Genomic DNA, 24044 nt, shown 5'->3' on the forward strand with positions numbered 1-24044 from the left:
GAGTCACCAGTAAAACCCTGGTAGAATTTTCAGAGACTGCTAGGCCTTACAATTAAGCAACAAAGTTCTGCAACTATTTCCATGCTGTGTTGCTTTATTACTGGGTGACCTACTGTCACATTGAACTGTGTGTTCTGAACACTTCAAAGAATCATATTTTTGTAGATGTTAAATGTCATCAATTACTAGTGTATTGTGTACATGTGTTACTGTGAAGGAAACAAACATCATCTGTTATGAACACGCTCTTCCATTGGGAAGACCTTCCTTTTCTCAGGAGCTATGTACATTGTATTTTTAGCTTCAGAATGGCAAAGAGAAAGGAAGACATGAGAAATATCTACAAATAGATCATATCTGGACCCATGGACTGTTAAAGCATTATGTACTTTACTTACTGGACTCCAGATAAACAGTTTTCTTCTTTTTCTTTTTTAAAGCCCTTTAGCAAGGCTGCTTTTTCCATCAGTGGATGACAACTTGCTTAAATTCCTTTATGATGACAACCAACGTGTAGAGCCTGAATGGTATATTCCCATCATTCCTATGGTTTTAGTAAATGGAGCTGAAGGAATTGGTACCGGATGGGCTTGCAAACTTCCAAACTATGATACCAGAGAGATTGTAAACAATGTCAGACGAATGCTGGATGGCTTAGATCCCCACCCAATGGTAAAAATAATAGTATATACTGGTATTTTATGTGTTTGCTAAACAAACCTTATTTTGTACTTACAAAATTAATTCATATCACTCTAGAAATGCTTGATTATTGGAACATCTGAGTTGGATTGTCCCAGTAATTTTGTGTAGGAGCTTTACTTGACTGTTGGGATGAGGCTGGGGAAGTTCACCTTGAAGCAAAAACATTGCAATTTGTATTTTTCCAATTATTTCAGAGGACTTTTTCTTCAGTCTGCTGACTGTAAGCCTTCACAGTTGCAAGTCTTACAGGGTAGTTATGACATGGCAGTAGAGTAAAAAGTTGTACCGCTCTTTCCTTTTTGAGGTGGTACTACTTATCTTCAGCCAAACTTAACGTTTCCTCTGTCTTGTCTGAATTGTACTCTCTTTTATATATCTGTAAGCATAGGAGAAGATATTGTCACTGTTCAAGAAAATCAGCAGCTTCTGAACTGCATCTAGCTTCTGTTCCTTTATTTAAAATTTTATAGTAAGTCTTGGAAGTGGTGTATACTTGAAAAAATGTGGACAGGAAGAATACTGGGTGAACCCAGAATATCTCTAACCAACAGATGAAATACAGATAATGTAACCTTTATTTTACAACTGATGGATATTGCTACTTTGCTGTGTTTACCAAGTCATAGAAGCAGAAACATAATTTCTTCTTTTCTTAGACCACAGTTCACTGAGTGTGCAGTATCAGTTTTCATGACATGGTGAATTTCCTTTTGCAAATTCTTGGGAACAATGAATAGATTTTTTAATTTTTTTTTTAATTAATGCAATCCATTGCCCTTCCTTTAGGATTCCTAGGCCTTCTGTGTAGTCTCACAGTCAATTGAAGCTTCACTGTGGTTGAAAGAGGCAGTTCTGCCTCCATCTAGCTCCTTTCTGTATGCTGGTATGTGTTTGTGGCTGCATGGTAAGCTGGATAAGGGAATCAATTCAGTTAAAAAAATTCCCCACCCTGTTAGTTACTTTTTAAACTGGATGGGTTCCACTATCTTTGCCAAACAGCACAAGAATAAAAAAAATGGTTAGGGGAGGTAGCACCACTTCTCTAAAGTTATTGTGAGACTGGGGTGTTAATCTGGTTTCTGTCATGCCTTATCTGTGCTTGCAGTTTTTTTTTAAAAAGAAAAAAACCCCAAAAAACCCACAAACAAAAAAACCCACTACCTCACTGGGTTCAGCTGCATCTTCTTAATCCTGTATCTACTCTATAGATGTTAAGATACTTGCTCCTGTCACTTGCATGTGTGTATTCTGTTTTTTCTGTAGTATTTTTCCTATGACTTAAGATTTTCACAGACATGAGAGGCTGGTTGATGGACTAGTGCAATATAAATTGATAGCTGTATGGCGTATGGGAAACAAATATTTTCCTGATGTTTTATTGTAACGATTATTACCGCTTTGCTGGTTTTTGAAATTTCAGCTCCCAAACTACAAAAACTTCAAAGGAACCATTCAGGAACTTGGTCAAAACCAGTATGTAGTCAGTGGTGAAATATTTGTGGTGGACAGGAATACAGTAGAAATTACAGAGCTTCCTGTAAGGACATGGACCCAGGTAAGTAACAGTGAAATACATTTACATAAAAACCAAAACAATTAAAAGTTCCTTATTAAATTATTTAATCCTACATCCGGATGAACTTTTAACACAATTTCTGATGACTATACATACATGGAAGGGAACCTGGTTTCATTCTTTTGTGTGCCTTTGTAGAAGATGGTTTTCTACTTGTGCCATCTGCTGTCCATACTACAAAGAATACCTGCTTCTCCTGCTGAATTAATATTTAATTCCTTTTTCTTTTAAGTAGACTTTTCTGTCCTTGTTAGATGCCTCTTATGTTTGTGCTACTCTTGGCCTGCATTTTGCAGGTTATACTGGTTCTGTAAATTATAATTGGTATCAGATGTAATGCACAAAGCTTTGAAATCTTATGTTGTTCAGTTGGTTTAAGAATTAGGGATTTTAAGAATTGTTTCTGTTTTTTGCTACCCTATTTTTAATAGGTGTACAAAGAACAGGTTCTAGAACCTATGTTGAATGGGACTGAAAAAACTCCAGCATTAATTTCTGACTATAAGGAATACCACACTGATACAACTGTGAAATTTGTTGTGAAGATGACAGAAGAAAAACTTGCACAGGCAGAAGCTGCTGGATTGCACAAAGTTTTTAAGCTTCAAACAAGTCTTACTTGTAATTCTATGGTAACTTTTTCATGTTTGGCTATCAGAATCCTTATGGTTGCTTGTTGCAAACTCAAATGTTTTTGTAGTGTACTTTGGTACTTGGTATTGAACAGTGTATTGTGGATTTGAAATTGTTTCAATAGTAGAAAATAGTAGTGATGACAAATATTAAGTCAATATGGATCAGCAAATCCATTTTAGTCCTGATGAATCTCTCAAACCAAATTAGACAGGCTCGGGGTGGTTATTTTCCTGTAAATGAAAATTTCCTGTGCAGCTAACCAAAAATAGTTAATGTAAAGTAGATCATACAAATAACTTTCTGCCACATTATAATTAGATTTGAGTTTTAAACTTGAGAGAAGTTACATTTGCAGAATTGCGCTTTATGCAGGACTATTACTCCTCTAATAGGAGTTAAATGATCCTGTGTTTCTACCAACATAAATCTCATTTTAGGTTGTAAGGTATAGAAAACAGTATCCTTGACCTGCTGAAGACATAATAGTGATGTAAATTGCTCATATGGTTTATTCTGCTTGTAGCAAGATGGGAGTAAGAATGTCAGTAAATATACGTCTGTCTATTATGAGAAGGATTTGAATTGTAAGATAATTTCTACCAGAATATTTCCAAACAACCTGTCTTTACAGAGACTGAAAAAATAGTTCTATTTTTTTTATGATAGATACTACTTTCACATATTGTCACAAAGCAAAAATACCATTACTGTTGCTATTGTTGTATAAAGCAAAAGCTATGTGAAAATAGGTTAAAAATAAATTAAAGACCATAGAATTGGAAGAGGAAAAAGGCCTTGCTCAACCCATTTTGTAGATTGTGCTTGAAAAGCCAGTCTACTAAATCAAGTTGATAGTACTTCTCACAAGTTGAAAGAACCTTATGAACTACTGTGAGAATGTCTTCAAATTAATGTTTAACTGAGTACAAAATGTTTTGCAGCTTAATCCTGCGTTTTCTGCCTACTGAAATAAATAGTAAGGGCTGGTTTCTGTGTATGTGTAGGAATTAATCTGCCCTAGTGTAAGCATCTTAAAAAGTTATGTGAGCTAGACATTGTTCACCCGACTCCCAAATAGATACTTTAGATGGATTAATTGCCCTCTAGAGGGGCTTATTTCTTTCTGTAGAGGGCGCCTAGGGTGACTAGTTCACCTATAAATGTCTAAACTGGAGATGTCAGAAGTCAGGCAGGATTGATTCCACCCATGATGTAAAAATGATTTCTTACTTTCTTTGTGCTTGAAGTTGAAGGAGGGCAGTTTTCATAGCTGAAAAGTGGCAGATTTCACAGCTGAACTGAAAGATTATTCAAGATGCTTTTCAACTGTTATGTTAAATAGTTGTGAATCATTAGGTGCTACTAAACTTGTGCTTTCATATTTAGATAAAATTAGTCATTCAACTGAATTCAGGCATATTTCTCTATGTAGCTGTCTTCCTGTTCAAACGTGTTACCATAAATCTCATCTTAAATCCACTTGTGAATAAAAATAAAAGCTATGCGCTGTGTAGTTCCATAGTAAGGTTTGAATTCACAGTCTTCAAAATACCACTTTTTGTATGGCGTGTGTATATGTGCAGTAGAAATAAACTCGTACACAAAGGTTAACAAAGTTTTGACTTATGCAATCTCTCTCAAGCAGTATATTATGTATTTTATAGGTGCTATTTGATCATATGGGATGTTTAAAGAAGTACGAAACTGTGCAAGACATCTTGAAGGAGTTCTTTGATTTGCGATTACATTACTATAGTTTACGCAAGGAATGGCTTGTGGGAATGTTGGGTGCAGAATCTACCAAGCTTAACAATCAAGCTCGTTTCATTCTAGAGAAGATACAAGGAAAAATTACCATAGGTGAGTAAATGTAAGTTAGAATTGGTAGCAATGGGAGGAAATCTGGAAATGATTTAAATATAGTAAAATGTACTTGCATGTAAGACCTTTATTTTCATTATGCTGATTTTTTTTCTTTTTCTTTTTTTTTCCTGGTGTTGTGTGTGTGTCTTATAGAGAACAGATCAAAAAGAGATTTGATTCAGATGTTGGTCCAGAGAGGTTATGAATCTGATCCAGTAAAAGCCTGGAAAGAAGCACAGGAAAAGGTAATAATCTGAAATCTCTGGATATATTTGGTGCTGTTAATGTTACAGATGATACTAATTTATTCAGATGTTTGTTTTCTAGTAGTCTAACTTAATTTATAACACACATAACACTTTAAAAAGATTATTCATTGCTCCTTATTGGCTTTCATTTTAAAAAATACATTAAACTTGTACAAAAATATTGTAACATAATATTGGTATCATATATGGATTATTCTTAGAAGAAAACTAGATAATACAAGGCTGAAAATGAGAATGCAGAGGATTGAATTTCTTAATGTACCCAAATCAAATCTGGCAACTTGATTTCTGACTGGCTGATACATAAAATGCTGCATCAGGTACCCCACACATATAACTGATTTTCTCCTTATTATTTATTTGTCATATGATTGCAAAATGTAATTATTTATTTTCTGTAATGAAACATGAATATTATAAAGGTGTGACTTTTGAACTTACTTTAATAAATTTGACCTTGACCTATATTTATTTCTGCTTTTTTAAAACCCAGGAGGTTTTTTTATTGTTCCAAAAGAGATATATGACAAGTTTAATTTCATGCTTTACTATGGAAAGATGAAACTAATGATTAAATAATCCAACTGTAGAAGGTCACAGGAACATGGCCTTTTGGAAAGGTCCAGAAAAATGTTCAAGTTATTGAATCTAGGAGGGCACACCTTACTACTCTATGATGGTGCTTTGGAGCAGTGTTACAGTTCATGCATAGAGCTGAGATTATTAATACTTGTAATTATGAATATTTCACTTTAGGCAGCAGAAGAGGAGGACCCACAGAACCCGAATGATGATGCTTCCTCTGCTTCTGGCTCAACTTCTGGCCCTGACTTTAACTATATCTTAAATATGTCTCTCTGGTCACTCACGAAAGAGAAAGTAGAAGAGTTAATTAAGCAGAGAGATTCAAAGGTTGGTACACCGTGGAAGGCTTGTTCTAAAATGATATAGTAATTACTGATGTGTCTAATTGTGAATGTTCAGTTTTGATAGTATTTATTTTAGTTGTAACTTACATTCTATATACTACTTTCATGTTTTAGGAGAGAGAACTAAATGACCTTAAAAGGAAATCTTCTTCAGATCTCTGGAAAGAAGATTTAGCGGCCTTTGTTGAAGAGCTTGAGGTATGCTCTATTTTACCTATCTTTCTAAAAATATTAAATCTAAATTAATTTTATTAAAAGCATTAATTAATTAAAAATATTAACATTTAAGCAAAAATTAATAAAAATTACCACATTTTGGATTAAAAGCAGATAGACCCCCAAATAAGTGGGAAATCAATATTGGGTATTTGTGTTTCTAGATGTGTTCCTCAGGGATTGTCTCTTGCATCTGTACAATTTAATGTTTCTTCCAAGTCAGTGATGATAAAAGAAAAATGACCAGGAAAATATCTGTTTTCAGATGCCACAAAAAAATGGGAGTAGTAACTGGTAATAGCAATAATTATAGTAGTTCTACATGATCTAATTGGTTGTGAGGCAATAAGTATTGCCAAATGCAAAGCTGTAGATGTAGGAACAAAGTGTGTAGACTGTAAGTACTATATGAGGGGCTCTTACTTTGCCTCATCAGTAACTCTGGAAAAAGGTAAAGTCCTATTGGTGGATAACTTGCTGAGCCTCAGCTTTCAATGTTGCCTGAAAAGGGCTAATGTAATCTTTTGAAGTGACACAGGATAATAGAAATAAGATGTTTGTTTTATTTCTCTGTGTGCTCGTGGTACAGCTGCAATTGGAAGTGTTCTGCTCAGATGTCTGTATTTCAGCTGTATGTTCATACTGTGAAAAAAGCTGATTAAAGGACTGGAAAATGTGCCTTAAAAATGACTCTAGAAACTAGCTGCTTAAATTAAACAGTGAAATACTGAAAAGTTACATCAGTACCCAGACACATACATGAGAAACAGAAACTTGAAAAAAGAAAGATTTTTCAGTCTAGCGGCATCCAAAAGTTCCTATTTATTTAATATTGAATAAAAGTGTAGTTTTTAACTGTACAGGGTAATGAAGAATTTACCAAGATTAAGTGGTTGGTTTTCCATTACTGGAAAATGTGTTACAATTCAAGTGAGAATTAAGGGAAGTCTTATGCTCCATGTTAAAAGGAAATGAATCTTAAATAATAACCGTGCTCCACTTTGTCCTCATTAAAAAAGAACGTCTTCCCTCTACCCCGCCCCACTTGTTTGTTAGAAAGTAGAAGCACAGGAAAGAGAAGATGTTTTGGCTGGCATGGTTGGCAAACCAATAAAAGGCAAAGTTGGTAAACCCAAGATGAAGAAACTTCAGTTGGAAGAGACCATGCCGTCACCATTTGGCAGAAGAATAGTTCCACAGATTACATCTGCCATGAAAGCTGATGCCAGTAGGAAATTGCTGAAAAAGAAAAAGGTAAATCAAAACTATTGCTATGGTTAGATTATTTATTATTTAACTGCTATATTTTTGTACTCTGGTAGCATAAATCCAAACTGCTAGACCTCAATGCTGTATTTATACTGTTTTGCTGACCTAATGCATGAAGAAGTTAATACTGGATTTCTTTTACTTTTGCAAGCCTCTTGTGACTAATTATTGTTCAGGTGTTTTTATTGAGATTTCTTCTTTCCAAGACTGTTCCACAAATGTCAATATACTAGTCTAATTTCATTTATTAGCCTCTCCAAAACTATTCCAGTTCTATCTTGAAATATAAAGGTGTAATTTATTTTATTTTGCCCAACTTTTTTATATTTTTAGGGTGAAACTGATTCTCTAGCAATAAAAATGGAATTTGATGAAGAATTTGGTGGTGTGCCAGCTGAGGGTGGTGGGGATGACTCGCTGAATACATCAACCACAGCAACTAAAACCCCTAAACCTAAGAGAGAGAAGAAGGAGCCTGGTAAGATCCTTACACAGTCATAGTTAACCTTGGATGTGTATACTAATTGGGCATTAAATATATTTTTAACACATAGTGAGAAGGGAAATATACCATAATAATCACTATTTAATCTGGTTTTCTTCCCTAAAGAGATGGGTGGAAACACTTGAAAGTACTCTGCTGAAATTTCTGTTGTGTAAGCTGCTTTTCTGGGGGTGCTGGATCTTACATTTTCTACATTTGATTTTTGGGGGGTCTAAATCTTTGAATTTGTGAGTAGAAAAATAGATTATTTTTACATAATTAGACTAATTCTGTGCAAACTGAAATTTCTAGTTTGTATGCTCTCTGATGTTGAAGGACATGGCACTCACCTTCAGTCTGAGTAATAGTATAGACTGTAAAACTTGATTAAATAAGTATATTTTCCTATTGACATATTCAGTCATTCTGACTTTTTAAAAGTTACGCACGTTATGGCTTGGCAGACTAACCAATGTCTATGTTAAATTTCCTTTTTCCTCTGTTAGTAGGAATTTATTATTACTGTTTGAGAAATATGTAGTAACAGGGGGGCATGTGGTTGACTGACCCTGGCTGGATGCCAGGTGCTCACCTAGCTGCTCCATCACTCCCCCTCCTCAGCTGGAAAGGGGAGAGAAAATATGATGAAAGGCTCATGGGTCAAGATAAGGACAGGGAGAGATCATTCACCAATTACCGTCACAGGCAAAACAGACTCGACTTGGGGAAATTAGTTTAATTTATTACCAATCAAATCAGAGTAGGATAATGGGAAATAAAAACTAAATCTTAAAACACCGTACCCCACACCCCTCCCTTCTTCCCAGGCTTAACTTAATCCCGATTTTCTCTACCTCCTCCCCCCCCAGTGGCGCAGGGGGGACGGGGAATGGGGGTTGCGGTCAGTTCATCACATGTTGTCTCTGCCACTCCTTCCTCCTCAGGGGGAGGACTCCTCACACTCTTCCCTTCTCCAGCGTGGGGTCCCTCCCACAGGAGACAGTCCTCCACGAGCTTCTCTAACATGAGTCCTTCCCGTGGGCTGCAGTTCTTCATGAACTGCTCCAGCGTAGGTCCTTTTCACAGGGTGCAGTCCTTCAGGAACAGACTGCTCCAGCGTGGGTCCCCCACGGGGTCACAAGCCCTGCCAGCAAACCTGCTCCAGCATGGACTCCTCTCTTTCCACGGGTCCACAGGTCCTGCCAGGAGCCTGCTCCAGCATGGGCTTCCCATGGGGTCACAGCCTCCTTTGGGTGCATCCACCTGCTCCGGCGTGGGGTCCTCCATGGGCTGCAGGTGGATATCTGCTCCACTGTGGACCTCCATGGGCTGCAGGGGGACAGCCTGCCTCACCGTGGTCTTCACCATGGACTGCAGGGGAATCTCTGCTCCGGTGCCTGGAGCACCTCCTCCCCTCCTTCTTCACTGACCTTGGTGTCTGCAGAGTTGTTTCTCTCTCTCATTCTCACTCCTCCCTCCGGCTGCAGTTGCTGTTGCGCAGCTACTTTTTCCCCTTCTTAAATATGTTATCCCAGAGGCGCTACCACCATCACTGATGGGCTTGGGCTTTGGCTTGGCCTTGGCCAGCGGCAGCTCCGTCTTGGAGCCAGCTGGCATTGGCTCTGTCAGACATAGGGAAAGCTTCTAGCAGCTTCTCACAGAAGCCACCCCTGTGCTACAGCCCCCTCTACCAAAACCTTGCCACGCAAACCCAATACAGGGCAGCAACAAAAAAGAAAGCTAAAGACAGAAGAGAAGGTTTAAGTGTGAGGTTTTAAAAACAAAAAGGAATAAAAAGTGGTTACACAAATACTTCTTCTGAGATAAGATCTGTTTTTAATTATTCAGGGGATTATCCAACCTGAATAGAGTAACTGAGTGCAGTTATGACTGAGTTGTCTACATGCAGCTCAAATCTACCCTAGCTGGTGTTGAGCCAGAGCCCATTAGCCCAGCTTGACCTGAGCTTGCCCTGCAATTGACTGACCGCATTGTTACCCCCCAATAGGGTATCCTCTGCTTCCCATGTTAATTGGGTTTTTCCAGTAACTGTTCCTGATCATGTTCCCTGAATAATGGAAAACTCCTTGTTCTTTTCCTGGAAAAGCCCAGCAACCTTTAAAAAACCAGAAGTTTGACTGCAGAGGAGCTAAAACTTCAAATTAGAGACTTTTATGTGTTTCAGTCATAAAACAAATTTGTTTGGCAGCAGTGGGTCAGGTTCTGTGTGAAATCATTTCATCAAGTTAAATTTTTCTTCAGGAAGGAGAAGAAAATTTACAACATTTAAAGGAGAACTTTTTAAGATTAAAATTTGTGCTAAATTTATGCATCATAAATGATTAGAAAATATGAAAATATTTTTTACCCTGACTGTAGTAAATGCTTTAACTTGTGGCAGGTACTAGGGTAAGAAGAACACCATCATCTACAAAGTCCGGTGCAAAAAAAGTGAAGAAACGAAACCCATGGTCAGATGATGAATCCAAGTCTGAAAGTGATTTAGAAGAGAATGAGCCTGTGATTATTCCAAGAGACTCTCTGCTTAGGAGAGCTGCAGGTACCCAAGGTTTTGTGAATTGTGCAGTGTGACTGAAAGTTTAAACTACAAACCTACATTTTCCTTTGACCATAGCCTTCCTTTAGGACTTTATCTCCTACAGATAACTTGCATTACATTTTCTTCACTGTGCAGTTAGTGAAAAAACTCTTAATGTCAATACCAGGAACTTAAGAGTTGATATGAAAGATTTTGTAACTTGGTCCAGAAATCTTTTCCCTTATTCTAAACAGTAGAATAGAAATTACTCAAAAAACAAGTGAATTATACAAGAAATAGACAAGATAGTACCATTACAAACAAAAAAATTACTCTAATGCAATTATACTGTCAAATAAGGCCCAAAAGCCCAAATGGCTAGTAAAAATCTGTCCAAAAAATTCTGAACAGTCCATGAAAAGCAAAAATATCGGAGACTGAAAGTTTGGAAAATACCTAAATACTTGATAGTTTAAGAAAACCACACAGATTTTTCTGGAAAATTGTTGATCAATTTTTCAAGCACTTGATTAGGAAGAATGTTCAAATGATAGATTGAAGAAGACCTCAATTGTAAGTGAAGGATTCTCATTCCTTAAAAGTACTAACACAGTGATGTGGTAACACTTTAAATTATGTCCCTTTATTCTTCCAGGCTCAAACAAGTTTCTTGTCCCCCAGTCTTTTGTCTTGTATACTCTGAGGCAGGGATTGTTTAGTGACTTCCACTTTAGTTTATTTATGTATTAACATAAACAACTATTTTTAAATGTGTATATATGTTCTTTTTTTAGCTGAGAGGCCCAAGTATACTTTTGACTTCTCAGAAGAAGAGGATGATGCCGATGATGACGATGATGATGCCAACAATAATAATGATTTGGATGAGCTCAAAGTAAAAGCCTCTCCAGTTACAAATGACAGAGAGGATGAGTTTGTTCCCTCAGACAGTTTAGAAAAAGATGAATATGACTTCTCCCCAGCCAAATCAAAGCCATCTCCAGAGTAAGTACTGTAATGCAGCAGTATTTCTTTACTAATAATTTTTTGAATGCAGAAGTCTCTGAACAAAACTGAGAAACATCAACTTGTTACTACTCTTACATGTACCATGTAAAATAAAATTTATACCTTACAGGGGAGGAATTAAAGCGTATGTATCTCATTCTTGCAATTGACCTATGCAGAGGTAAACATGACTTAACCAAATTATGGTACACTGTCAGTAATACCATCTGTTAAACTGCATTTTGTAAGATTCTCTGTTTTCCATCTTATGCCAGTCTGGCATACAGAACTATCAAAAAAAATGTAATTCTGTTAATTTTAAATGCCTGAAGTTCATGACTGAATGGTGATTTTAGGGGTTTAACTGCTGCAAGCATATGCAAAAATGCTAGAAGTGCTTTATAGTGCTAAAACAGGAATGTAATCTCATATGGATATTATAATGTCTACATACTTCAGTATGTAGTTAATGCAACTCATAATTTCTTTTTCCTGTTTCGAAGTAGAAAAATGTCTCAAGACAAGAAAAATCAAGATTTTGGGAACATCTTCTCTTTTCCGTCTTACTCTCAGAAGACAGATGATGGTGAGCTTGTTTTCACTGATCTGTTTAATCTTATAGCAACTGTTATGGAATATATTAGGGAGTTTGTGGTATACACAAACTTCACACAGTAGTTATAGAAGAAGGATGTCCAGATTTATAAAGGGGAAAGGGGAAGGAGGTTCTGATCCTTAGATGAACAAAGCTTGTGTCATAGATAAGAAAGTCACAGTACATCCATAGCCTACCTGTAGTATCAGAAGCACTTTTTTGAGATTAATTTTGACTGTAATTAATATTGATGATTTAAAATATGCAGTGAATGAATCTTATTCTAAATATACTCTGTGATTGTAGATACAACAAAATTGGACAGTGATGAAGAGGATTCTGCTCCTGTTTTCTCATCATCTTTTGCCCCAAAACAAACAGAGAAAATTCCAAGTAAAACGGTAGCTGCTAAAAAGGGTACGTATAGGATTGTCCTGTAAGCCAATCCATTTATTTAAAACTCATCTCCTCCACCTTTGCATTGTCTCTTCACATCTTCAAAGTGGGAACTGCATTCATTTATTGTGAACTCGGTGAAATTCAGCATAGGGTGTGAACTTCTTCCAGCTCCTTAATGATATTAATTTCTTCCTTTCCACTGGCTACTGTAGTGTCAAAACTTAATACTTTCCACGTATGGAGTTGGTGTTCAGCCTTTGATTAGTTTAACTAATGGGAGGTTTTTACCCCCAGGGAATAAGTGAAACATGATGACCTTGGGGTTGAAGGTAGTCTTCTATAATGGACCTAACTTATTTACTTCAAAAGGAAGGAGAGCAAGTGCAAAGGAGTAATAGTCAAGAAATATTTATGTCCTAAGTAGGCTATCACAGTAAGTTCCACTCGGCACAGTTGTTTTTCTTCTTGAAATGGAGGATGAAAGGCTCTCCTCAAACTTCAGAGGTATAAATTCTTTCAATTATTAGGCAGGCCTTTAGAACTGGCATCTTGCAGGATCTTATGTTACGGAATTAAGGACAATTCCAAGACAAGCGTGTTTATTATTTGGATTTGTTTCTGTGGTAGTGCTTGAGTATTTGTAGGAATAAGGGTTTTTTGCTCTGTCTGCCTTGGGGAATATTGGTTTATCGGTTGTTAGTACTACTTTTTAGAGAAAGACTTGCACTTGTTTCTAAATGTGTTTTAAAGCTTATGCTAGACACCTGCCATAATTAATGGTGAAAATGATGTTTTTTCTTACCTAATAGTAGTTTAAATAGGTTATAAAACACAGTTCTTAGGACATGATAGACTGAGGATTTTGTTGCTTTCAGATCTTTGCCTTTCTTCCTGTATGTCTTTCAGATAATTTCCTTTTTTCTTGCTGCTCAGTCTTCTGTCCTCCAAAAGCATTTTTTTCCCTGTGATACTGGGGCCTTTGTTTTTTAAAACTTCTTTTGACCAACTTGCAGCTGAACTTAATGTATTAATTCTTCCCAAAAAAGATATCTCAAGGAAATCTGCAAGAAAGCAGCCAGTTACAATAGTTAACTTACTCTCTTAAAAATGAGAAGAAAAAAAATCTTGTATTATATACTAGGTACCAGTGAATTGCATCGTCTTTTCATCCTGTCCCCCATTGCTTCCCTATTTCTAATCTCTTTCTTGCCGCATTGTGTTTAATCTAATTTGTAAACTGTTTGAATCAGCGAATGTCTGAATGCTTCTCAAACACTTTCAGCTAGTAAAGTTCTATAATACAATAAATTAAGATTGTTTACAGAAATAGCTGATCTCTAATAAAATAGTCTTTTATGTTAAACGTCTGTACTTCAGTAAATACAAGAGAGAACTGTCTATGCAGTAGCTAGGCATGGATGCAATTTAACATTCAATCTCTTTCTCCCTCTCTGTTTTTTGAAGGCCTGGATGTGATGAGTTGTCATTAACCTAACTTGAAACCTTAAAATACAGCTGTGATTTGTTTCTGAGTTTCTAATCAACGTTTATACTCACAAACGAGGTATAAACAGGCTCTCTTTCAAGCAAAAGTTAAATTTTTGCCTTCAGAGTAGCCTTAGGGACACAGTCTCCCTCTCAGTGCGTGACAATATGACAGGTTGCTTTCACCAGTTTTCATATCTTCTTCTTTGCCCAGATTAGACATGACCACAGTTTCGTGATCATGGTTTGACAGTGCAGTGATGACCTAACATGCTTAGTTCATTGGTCGTCTGCTATCCTGTTAGTAGTCTCCTTGATTCTAATCTTCATGCCCTGTATCAGCAGCCCCTTCAAAACCCATTTTCTGGTATTGTAATATTCCATCCACTCATCCTCACACTGGGGATGCCTATTGTGTGGCTGAAACAATTGTTCCAGAGTTTTTTTATTTTCTGTGACTTCAGAGTTGTATTTATGAGGATAGAAAGCTGAAACTGAAGAACCATTTGTTGTGCCTTGCTATGTGTACAGCCACATTCCCTTCTCAATGAGAAGAAATAAAGGAATAGGTATGAGTTCAGCTTCTTTTCAGACTTCAGTCAATTTGAAATGAAATCTCTTGACCTCTGGTGTTCACTACAGAGGATCAAGAGACTGCTGAGCTTGCTTTCCATGCACTATTCGAGAGGTCTGTGGTTCTAGTGCTTTATAGTAAGCCTAAGGGAAATCTGAAAAGCAGTCTTACTCTTTGATTATAAGCAGCTGCTCACCTTGAATAGCCCAGCCAGCTGTTGAGATTCTAGCAGTGAGACATACTCAGCTGTACGACTGATACCATTCCTGAACTTTCTACCAAAAACTTGGGCTTCTTGAAAGCCTGTGTACATTGACCCCACTGCAGACTTCCATTTCATGTCATGATACCTAGTGGAGAGCTGGCTGAGCTGATTGCGGTCTAGTTGCTGTCAGAGATCCTTCCCACTTGTGCAGGCATTATGTATATAATCTAAGGTAGCAGTTCAGAATCCCACTAGAGTTAGTACGGAGGGAGATGTGTGTTCTGGAAGCCATGGAGACTATGACTTTAGCCACCAGCTAACAATTAAGAGGTTTGCTGTCCTTTGGACTTGGTGTTCTGCAGGCAGACTTCACAGGAGTTGACGAGTGATGACAGGCTCTGTTTCAAGGGAAGAACAAGTCTAGTGTTTGTGGCAGTGTCTCATACCTCTCTTTCATTCGCCAGTTGTTTCCTTCTCCCCAATTCCTTGTTTGTCAGTGAGAAGCCTGCCCCTTTTCTAACATTAGCTAACAAACTCGAGGACTCAGGGCCAGCTGAAGATAGTTACATCTCATGGTATATGTGCTGAGTAGTACTTGTGAATGGAGCATACTTGGCTTCTGTCTGGTATGCAAATTTCATATTAACAGCATGAGGAACTGTGCAAGGCACAATCACCTGGCCAAAACATACACAGTGCTGTAGGAGGACGTCTAAACCTCAGCTCCTGATGTTGAATGTCACCTAGATCTAAAATGCATCCCTTCTACTGAGATTCTCTTGGTCACAATTTCTGCTTGTCATCTTCAAGTTGATGAAACTTCTGAATCTTTCCCTTCCCTGCCCCCTAGTCTACATTTCTTACACTGGAAAAGCTATTTCCTGTATGAAGGACTTCATTGCCTTATGGGACCTAAAATCATGTACCTTCAGGTAACACTGCCCCCTCCTTTACTGACAACTAGCTACTTACTTTTGGTGCTGCTTATAGAAAGTATTCCTTCTGCTTTCAGTTGCTGTGTAATTTTTCCAGGCTTACTGGTAGGTCTTTGTGCTTACTTAGTTTTACTTTATGCTAATACAGCTGGTTTCTCCCAGTTGAGATACCTAGAGAGACCTATTTCAAGTTGCTTTCAAATATGGTTCCTGACTTCCATCCTAGGCATTGTTGCATCCCTCTCCAAGTCTTACCTGAAATGCTGCCATAGCCAACACCATTTCTTTTTTCCCATACGTGATGCCAAAGAAGGCTTTATGTTTTTTATTGTCAGGACCCAGTACTTGGACTACCCACTAGGTATTATCACAAAAAGCTGGAAAGGCATAACTGTCTTTGTGCTGTGACTCTCCAGTGGGTAGCAGTTTAAGGCATCATAGCCAAACAGTTTGCGGAGACACTCTCTTGTTGTCTGAACGCATTCCCCTAGTGATATCATAAATGAAAGCTTGAGTTCTCACAAATGTCCACATTCCTGGTAGCTGGAGTGTTTTTACGTGCATCTCATCATCTTTGAGGTATTCATGGCTGATAGAGTGTAGGTCAGTAGTGTATCTGAGGGTTCTGCAAAAGACTGACTCCTCCATAAGCATATAGAACACATTATCCGATGATCTTAAGGGTCTTTTCCAATGTAAATGATTCTATGGTTCTATTCCTTGTCACCCATTTTGTGAACATACCAATGACTGTCTTTTAAAGGTGGCAAGACTAGTTGCGTGGCAGTAATTAAAATTCTTTTAAGAAATCCACAGATATGTCCGCCTCCTGTCCTTTCTGCTTGTTCTGAAGTTTCTTCTCACTGAGGTTGACAGAAAGCAATGTCACAGAGTCAGATGCACTGTCTCTCAAACTGCTGCAGTAATCATGGGGAAGATTGTCCTGCAGTTGTACCACTGTGAAGGCAAAAACGTCACAAGCAGCAAGCCATAAACACTGCAATGTATCCAAACGTGTTTAAAGTATCCAACTTGGAGAACTTCTCTTGCTGCTTTAGTTACTAGTAACCTGTTTTGTGCTCAAAAAGATGAAAAAGTATTTAATCAAAACCACTGGAACTTACTGGATGCACTGATACATCTCAAAGTATGACAAAGGAAACATCCTGTTTATTCCATGCAGTTTAGCATAAAAGCTGAAGTATGTTTTCCCCAAGTGCAGAAACCTCTCATCTTGTTTTAATATCTGCCATTTACGCTGTAATTGGAGTATCTAATAAAATTTAATACTTCTAACCAATATGTGAATTTAACATATTTAGTATCTCTAACTTCTAACAGCAAAACTAGATGTGCCCCCTAAACCTAAAAGAGCTCCCAAGGCCAAGAAGGTGGAAACAGTAAACTCTGACTCTGATTCAGAATTCGGCATTCCAAAGAAGACTGCAGCACCCAAAGGTAAGAGTTTTGGTGCTGTGCTGCTCAACACTCATATCTGTGCTCTCTGTAAAACAGGTTCACAATCATTTTTATGAGGAAGCAGAACTAGTGTCTCTAAAATTAGTACCACACTGATTTATTAGCCAATTAATTACTAGTAGATTACTCAGCCATGAGCCTTTTCTGTGACAAATATAGCCTACTGACTTTTCTTGACAAACAATGTGTGAACTTTTTATCTGACCTTCATGGGTGGGAATGTATTTAATAGCTCCACCCCCACCCCCCACCCTCCCCTTTTTGGTTCACCAGTTCTACTGGACACTGCTTATTTTCTTTGATCTCAGCTTTTTACAAGACAGTAAAATTCTGGTAGTAATACTAGTAAGTAGCATTTTCTGGGGTTTTTTGTTTGTTTTTTTTGTTTGTTTTTTTTAAACCAATTCTTTGGTATCTCAGTTGTCAGAGTCCTCACAACACAGCACACCAAGTGGTGTAATCAGAGGAATCTATACAGGATGTGCCAGTGTTGATAGTTGAGGTTAACAGTAAATTTACTAAATAGTAAAGGTGAATTAATACTGTGTAATCAGTACAGAAGGTGACTGAGGACTTGTAGTAGTTCAGAAGTCTAGAAGTCATTGATCTAATTAAATTTGTCCCTGTCTTGAACCGACAGCTTGAATTGCTAGGGTGAATGGTAACTTTGGAAGAAGTATAAAAGATTTAAAACTGAGAAAAGAAAATATATTGTATTTTACTGCTGTTGTGAAGAAGCTTGAGTTGTAAACCAAATTTGAACTTTAGTATGTCTACATGTTGAAGTAATTTCAATAGTTTTTTTTCAGTTTGCTGAACTCTGGAGTTTTAATAAAAAAAAAAAAAAAAAAAGAAAACAAAGTTAAATCATATTCTCTCACCTAGGAAAAGGTAGAGGGGCAAAGAAAAGGAAAGCATCCAGTTCAGAAAATGAAGGTGAATACAACCCTGGGAAGAAAACACCTAAATCAACACCAAGCAAGGTCAGTTTTCTCCTTGTAAAAAGAACCTAATGGATTATTACATAAAATGTACATGTTCTTATTATAGGTTGCTAATATGATAATGGCGGTTTAGGTGTGTTTAGAAATTAGATGTTAGAGAAGGTTTCCTTCAATTCTGAATATTAAAAGGGAACACATACACAGCATCACAACTGATTTGTCTTTTCTTTTCTAAAGAAATCCAAGAAGGCCGCTTTTGACCAGGATTCTGATGTGGAAATCTTTCAGTCAGGCTTTGCCTCCGAAACTGCCCCAAAGCCACGGACAGGCCGGGCTAGAAAAGAAGTTAAATATTTTGCAGAGTCTGATGAAGATGATGATTTTGATATGTTTAATTAAGTGCCCAAAGAGCACACAAATGTTTTCCAACAAATATCTTGTGTTGTCCTTTTGTCCCTTCTGTCGCAAACTTTTGTACATTTGACTTATTTTATGTGATAATGTAATTGATGGTTTTTATTATTGTGTGTAGGCATTTTAACATTTTGTTCTTACACCTACAGTTTTATGCTCTTTTTTACTCATTGAAATGTCATGTATTTGTCTGACTGGCTTGTAGAGATGTTCTAGACAGCTGTGCTAAAGCACATTTTAATTGTCATGGTTGCAAACAGCAAACCTGCTTTTTGAAATGAAGTTTAAACATTAAAAAATGGAAAACTACGGTGTGTGTGTGTAGAATTTGGACTAGAGGGACTACTTCTACACAGTTGTTTTTTTTTAAAATAAATATATTTTATTCTTTGCCAGGAGACTCCATGGAAAAAGGTAAACAGTATATGAACATAGAAAGCATTGTTAAACAATCTCAATGTACAAACAGAGCCAGTGAAAGTACATCACAGACTTGCTAGAATATATAAAAAAAAAATCCACTAGTGCTTTAAATGAAACCTAAGAAACTGACACTTTAAATCTGTTAACCATTCTACCACAGTTTTCACTCTGCTTCATGGTGATTTAACAAGGCCAAGAAGGCAGATTCTCTCCTTGTGTTTCTGGAAGTCCTAGCTATATTTCCCTAGCACCTGGAAAGCTGGTAACCCAGCTAACTCCTGGCGGTTGATTCTTAAGGAAATACCCTAGACTCACCGATTCAAAAGCCGTAAATGAGTCTGCTGGTTATCATCCCATGAAGTTTCCCTAATGGCTTGTGAACAAGTAAACAAAAACATGGTAACACTGAAAAGTGTTTCTGCCTTGGAGGCTATCATTACTGTAGAAATGTAGTAGTTAATTGTGTAGCTAGGTCACCAGCCAGGTAAGAAACCACTTCTTTAAATTTTAAAGTGACATTAACAGTGGAACAAATGACATCTGAATAACTGATCTGGCAGTTAACGCTGATGCTGATGTCTTTTCTGCTAGTGCAGTGAATTTTTGTATACTTTTTACAAGGAAGGATAAGCAAACTGAGGGCATCAAAGACAAGTTTTCATATTAAACTAAATCAGACGGTCCTTTAAACTTCCTTTTCTGGATGTGTACAGTAGTCCATTTCATATGGTTGGTGTCTTGATCAGTTTAGGTATGAGAGACAAAAGGAAAGCACCAAACATCCAGTATAGAAAGTACAGCCATACATTTGTATGTACAAAGTCATCAGAAATGCAACCAGAATTTAAAGTTTGAGATCTGTCTTGTCACCATGCGATCTTGAATGTTCAGAGGAGAAAACAGAAGCTTAACTATTTTTTTGCATGAAATGGCTGATTTAGAGTTTCAAAAGTTTGCATTTTCTAGTTTTAAGTTTAAACAGCAAGGAGTATATATCGATACATATGAAAATTTCTTGGTCCTTGTTGAGTTTTTATCTATATATATACACATATATAGATATATATTAAGTCCAGAAACTAAGCAGCAGTAAAAATGTTTTTCTTGCTTTTTCATCCCTGTACATAAGGTATTAGGAATGTCTGAAGTAGCTGGAAAATGTCTTATTGCACCATAGGGGATTGACTGACACTGCTGTTATCCACTGAACTAGGTGAGATACTAGGACTGTGTTCTGCAGTATTTCCATTTGAGGTTGGTGTCAGTGGTTCATGTCCTTCAGAGTTCTCCAACATTTCCTGAATAAGAGGTGGCATGGATCCAGGAATTTCCATTTTCAATGTAATGACACGTTCTGCACCTTTAAAAAGAAAACAAAAAGTCCCTTCCATTAGCATGAGTAGTACAATTTCCTTTTTGTTAGCATCATCAGTGGTAATTTGAGGGTACGTTATTTTAATGGATTTGCTGTCTCCTTTGATACTTCTTGCATACAAAATCATGTAAGTAAGTGAACTACTTCATTCATTACAAGAAAAAGGAGTTAGAGGAGTACTCCTCTAACAAATTAATTTAAAACTACGACATAGCAACTGATATTACAATACAGGTAAATTGGATGAACTGCTTCTTTTCATAGAAGGACCCAAAATGGCATTACATGATACTGAAAAAATAAATTCAACCGTGATCACATAGATGTCTTTATAAACTGGAATATACTTTAGTTTTTAGTCTGTACTGGATTTGCAAGGCTATAGAATGACAAATTCTGGCAAATCCTGTAGGAGAACTGCAGCGATTTAAGTCAGAACACTTATTTCCTATACAGAAAACTGTGAAATAAGAATCAGAATTTAACAAACCATTGTTTTATAAAAGAGCAAATTCAGTCAAATGGATACTTTTTTTGTGAAGCTGCCTTCTCTAGTTTTCAGGCATCTTCTCTTGTGCTAATTAACCACAAAAGTACACAGAAACACTAATACCGTTCACATCTGACTTAACTGAAGCTGTCAGTGTTTCGCCTTGTCAAGCCTAACAACGGGTATTTTTATACACAGCTGGCTTTGCAGGCTAGTGTGTGTAGGATTAAGCAAAATTACTACATAAATCCTGACTGCTCAGACTGTGAGCCAACAACCAATACTAGTTCAGGGGGAGAAAAAACCCTACAAAGCCACACAATAGTGCCTGATGCTCCTAGGACGTGTTAAGGCTGCCTGAACACGACAGGTGTACAGGGAAGCCTGTATGACAGGCAGACAGCTCGCAGTTCTCATAACTGGCACACAACAGCAGGTCGGTGCTCCAGGAAGCACTGTGCTTAGTTAGTATGCAGTGGTACAGCATGAGTGGAAGCCTGCATTTAAAAAATGGCCACGACCCTGCCTGACCCTGGGCAGGTAACTCTGAGGGAACTGCTTAGGGATTAATCGGTTACTACAAACATAGGAATCCTTAAATGGTGGATGGACAAACCTTCTCAGTGAAAAGAAAGGCTATTACTGGGAAAAGCCTGATCTGTAAAGCAGGACAGTTCAGCTGCTGCTGTTGATCTGCACTGCCGCTGCTTACAGGGACAGGCAAGCAATGTTCCGAAAGCCCTAAACCAGTCAGCAGTAACACTAACACAGCTTAAGTACAACCTGCTGTTGTAAACAAGTGATAGCGCTGAAGCACTGAAAGTAAGTCAATAAACATTCCGCTAGTGAGCAGTGAGGACCATAAAGAGACAGGAGTATTTTGGAATTACACCTCAAATAAAGTGAGGATATACGGTAAAGATTCTGTTCCACACTGAGGTGTGAATGTGCTTTTACGTATTTTGCTGCTGATGGGGAAAAAGATTTTTCTTACCAGGACAACATCAGACAATTTATAGCCATAAATCTCTGACTTCAAATATCTGGTCTACCATGTTGCACACTATTCCTGATCATCTTAAAATCTGAGTCTAATGGAATAGGAATCTGTGCTTTTTAAAAGTGAAGGAAGGCAAGAAGAGCCAACAAAATTAAAGAGAAAATAGTCTGGTTATTCAGACTAGTTCTTCAATAACTGAAGAAACATTCCAGAGGAGAGAACCGTTGGATACATTCTGCTTATCCGTGCTGGAGAGAGCACGCTGTCAGTCACAGTGGTAACCCCAGAGTGGAAGGGAGCGCTTATGTTCATGCCTTAACTGAGGAGCTTCAAAAATCATCTACGAAGGCGAATGACCAACTTCCCAAGTGAATGCTGATTAAAAAGTCTCTTAAATAACTGTTAGGAACAAAGGGGCAAGCACTATAATTGGAAAGAAATTCATGCAGAATTATGCTGAGAGCTGCTCTGAAAACGTCTGTAGTCAGAGCATTGTTGATGAACTGAATCTGGCCCCGTTAAATATTTGCTTTCTGCTGTTATGGAGTAGGTCAGCTGCAGTCCCAAGTGTTTGTGTGGTTATTCCAGCGTAGAGCCACAGTAATTCTTCAGGTCTTGTGAACTTCCAATTTAATACTGGGATAAGAGAACTCGGAAGACGGTCTCCAGCTGCAGTCCCACGAATGCTTACTGCTTTTGTTTGTTACAATACTTCTAATGCCACAGAAGTAGCTGTGTAAGGAACTCTAGTGTAAGGAGACATTCTCAGTCTTTTCAGCTCATGCTTACTTTGGTAATTGCTTTCAGGGATCATGTACCATCAAGACTCATTATCTCCTAACATACATCTTTTCAAATGAAACTCAAGACACACCCACCCCTCCAGGACATCACCAGTCCTTTAGTATGATTTAGTTTTACTATAAAACATTAATGATATAACTAAAGTTAAATACTTATGTCAGAATGGAAAGAAGAATCCTTTCTTGCGCGTTGAACGTAAAGAGACAGAGCCGTGTTCCTGAGGAGCTGGAGGGCTCTGGCAAAGAAGCAGGAAAGCAGAAATAGATTTCCCACCAAGCAAGAGCGGTAGAACGAAAGGGCTCCCCTAAATATTTTTATAGCTCAGTACTGCTGTAAGTTTATTTTGTAGATTCGGTTGGATGGAGCTTGCTTTACTTGAGGGTAAACGGCAAGCTTTAGCTAACCTGGTAAGTGGTTCCTTTTTAGGATACTTTTGCTTCCAGCTCTGGTGTTTCCCTTCTAAGTTATTCTTTTGGTACTAATCAATCCAATTAAATTGCTCACTTCTTTTTATAAACATAGCTATAGCTTAATCTTTTAACTTAGACTTATATTGTTTATAAGTATAACAGTTCAGCAGTTATAAGTATAACAGTTCAGCTTTTAATGTAAAACAAGTGTATTTGAGTGATTTAACTGCTGGGTGTTTTCCCTGAAGTCTCCTCAAAACCGATGTCAAATGAAATCAGTAATTTTATCAAAAGCATAAACCCAGTCTACAGCTACATATAAGTTCATGTGCTTGCTTATCTATCAGGGGTAGCACATCTGTAGTTGAGTAAATATAGTAAGAAAGTGGAACTGCATCAACCACTGTAAAAAAATAAGAATTGTAGCACTTTAGACTCTCTGTATTCAGGCTGGTACCTCTCTGATACAGCTCCCCAGAAGTCTGGGGGTGAACATATATGAAACAGGTGGACACGGCTGAAATTGGGTCTTGGGGAGACACAGGGGTACACAAGCGAAAGGAACACAGTCACCGTCCAAGCCAGAGCACAGGGCAGAGCAGGCGTGCACGAGGCTGCTCACGATCTGGCACACCGCTGACGCTCCGCTGCTACTTTCAGAACAGCCGCCCAGCCTCCCCTCTCAGGCCGTACGCGTCGAGGGCCAAAGCACTAAGTGGGGAACCTCTGATGAAATGAAAGCATTCAACTATAGCCACGCTTTAGAGAATTTACATGACGGCGCTTAGACTGTGTGTATTTCGCATGATCTATCCATCACATACAAGGCTACACAAAATGTTAAAACAAAATTGATCCATGTGTAAGCATGGTTAGTTTGGATTAGAGGTGCTGAATCTCCAAAATCCTGGCTCAAATCAGTTCTAAATCTTCAGTACATCAGACCACAGTTTAGGGGAATTTTGGATGCACAAGCGTTTTCTGCTGTCTGCAAACAGACTTTGTATTTTTTGAAAGC

At 37.7% G+C, this 24044-nt stretch overlaps 2 protein-coding genes across 14 annotated transcripts in view; one reads left to right on the top strand and one right to left on the bottom strand.

Moving 5' to 3' along the window:
- The window catches only part of TOP2B (DNA topoisomerase II beta), a 74524-nt gene extending 55691 nt beyond the window's left edge, over nt 1-18833 (top strand). For 2 of the 3 annotated variants that reach the window (XM_072853958.1, XM_072853956.1), the window contains exons 21-36: nt 441-672; nt 2126-2260; nt 2713-2913; nt 4582-4777; nt 4934-5025; nt 5806-5961; nt 6093-6176; nt 7251-7448; nt 7797-7941; nt 10349-10507; nt 11281-11491; nt 11998-12080; nt 12396-12506; nt 17029-17145; nt 18052-18149; nt 18348-18833. In XM_072853958.1, coding sequence (XP_072710059.1) covers nt 441-672; nt 2126-2260; nt 2713-2913; nt 4582-4777; nt 4934-5025; nt 5806-5961; nt 6093-6176; nt 7251-7448; nt 7797-7941; nt 10349-10507; nt 11281-11491; nt 11998-12080; nt 12396-12506; nt 17029-17145; nt 18052-18149; nt 18348-18509 — 2380 coding nt within the window. In that variant the 3' untranslated portion in view covers nt 18510-18833. The remainder of the gene's footprint in view (nt 1-440; nt 673-2125; nt 2261-2712; nt 2914-4581; nt 4778-4933; nt 5026-5805; nt 5962-6092; nt 6177-7250; nt 7449-7796; nt 7942-10348; nt 10508-11280; nt 11492-11997; nt 12081-12395; nt 12507-17028; nt 17146-18051; nt 18150-18347) is intronic. The other variant, XM_072853957.1, reaches the window with a different exon arrangement.
- An 88-nt stretch (nt 18834-18921) lies between these two features.
- RARB (retinoic acid receptor beta) overlaps nt 18922-24044 on the bottom strand; it is a 333102-nt gene continuing 327979 nt past the window's right edge. For all 11 annotated transcript variants that reach the window (XM_072853962.1, XM_072853959.1, XM_072853961.1 and 8 more), the window contains one exon: nt 18922-20307. In XM_072853962.1, the coding sequence (XP_072710063.1) occupies nt 20111-20307 (197 nt within the window). In that variant the 3' untranslated portion in view covers nt 18922-20110. The remainder of the gene's footprint in view (nt 20308-24044) is intronic.

Source organism: Ciconia boyciana, chromosome 2 (genome assembly GCF_034638445.1).
Source record: "Ciconia boyciana chromosome 2, ASM3463844v1, whole genome shotgun sequence".
In the NCBI taxonomy this organism is placed as follows: Eukaryota; Metazoa; Chordata; class Aves; order Ciconiiformes; family Ciconiidae; genus Ciconia; species Ciconia boyciana.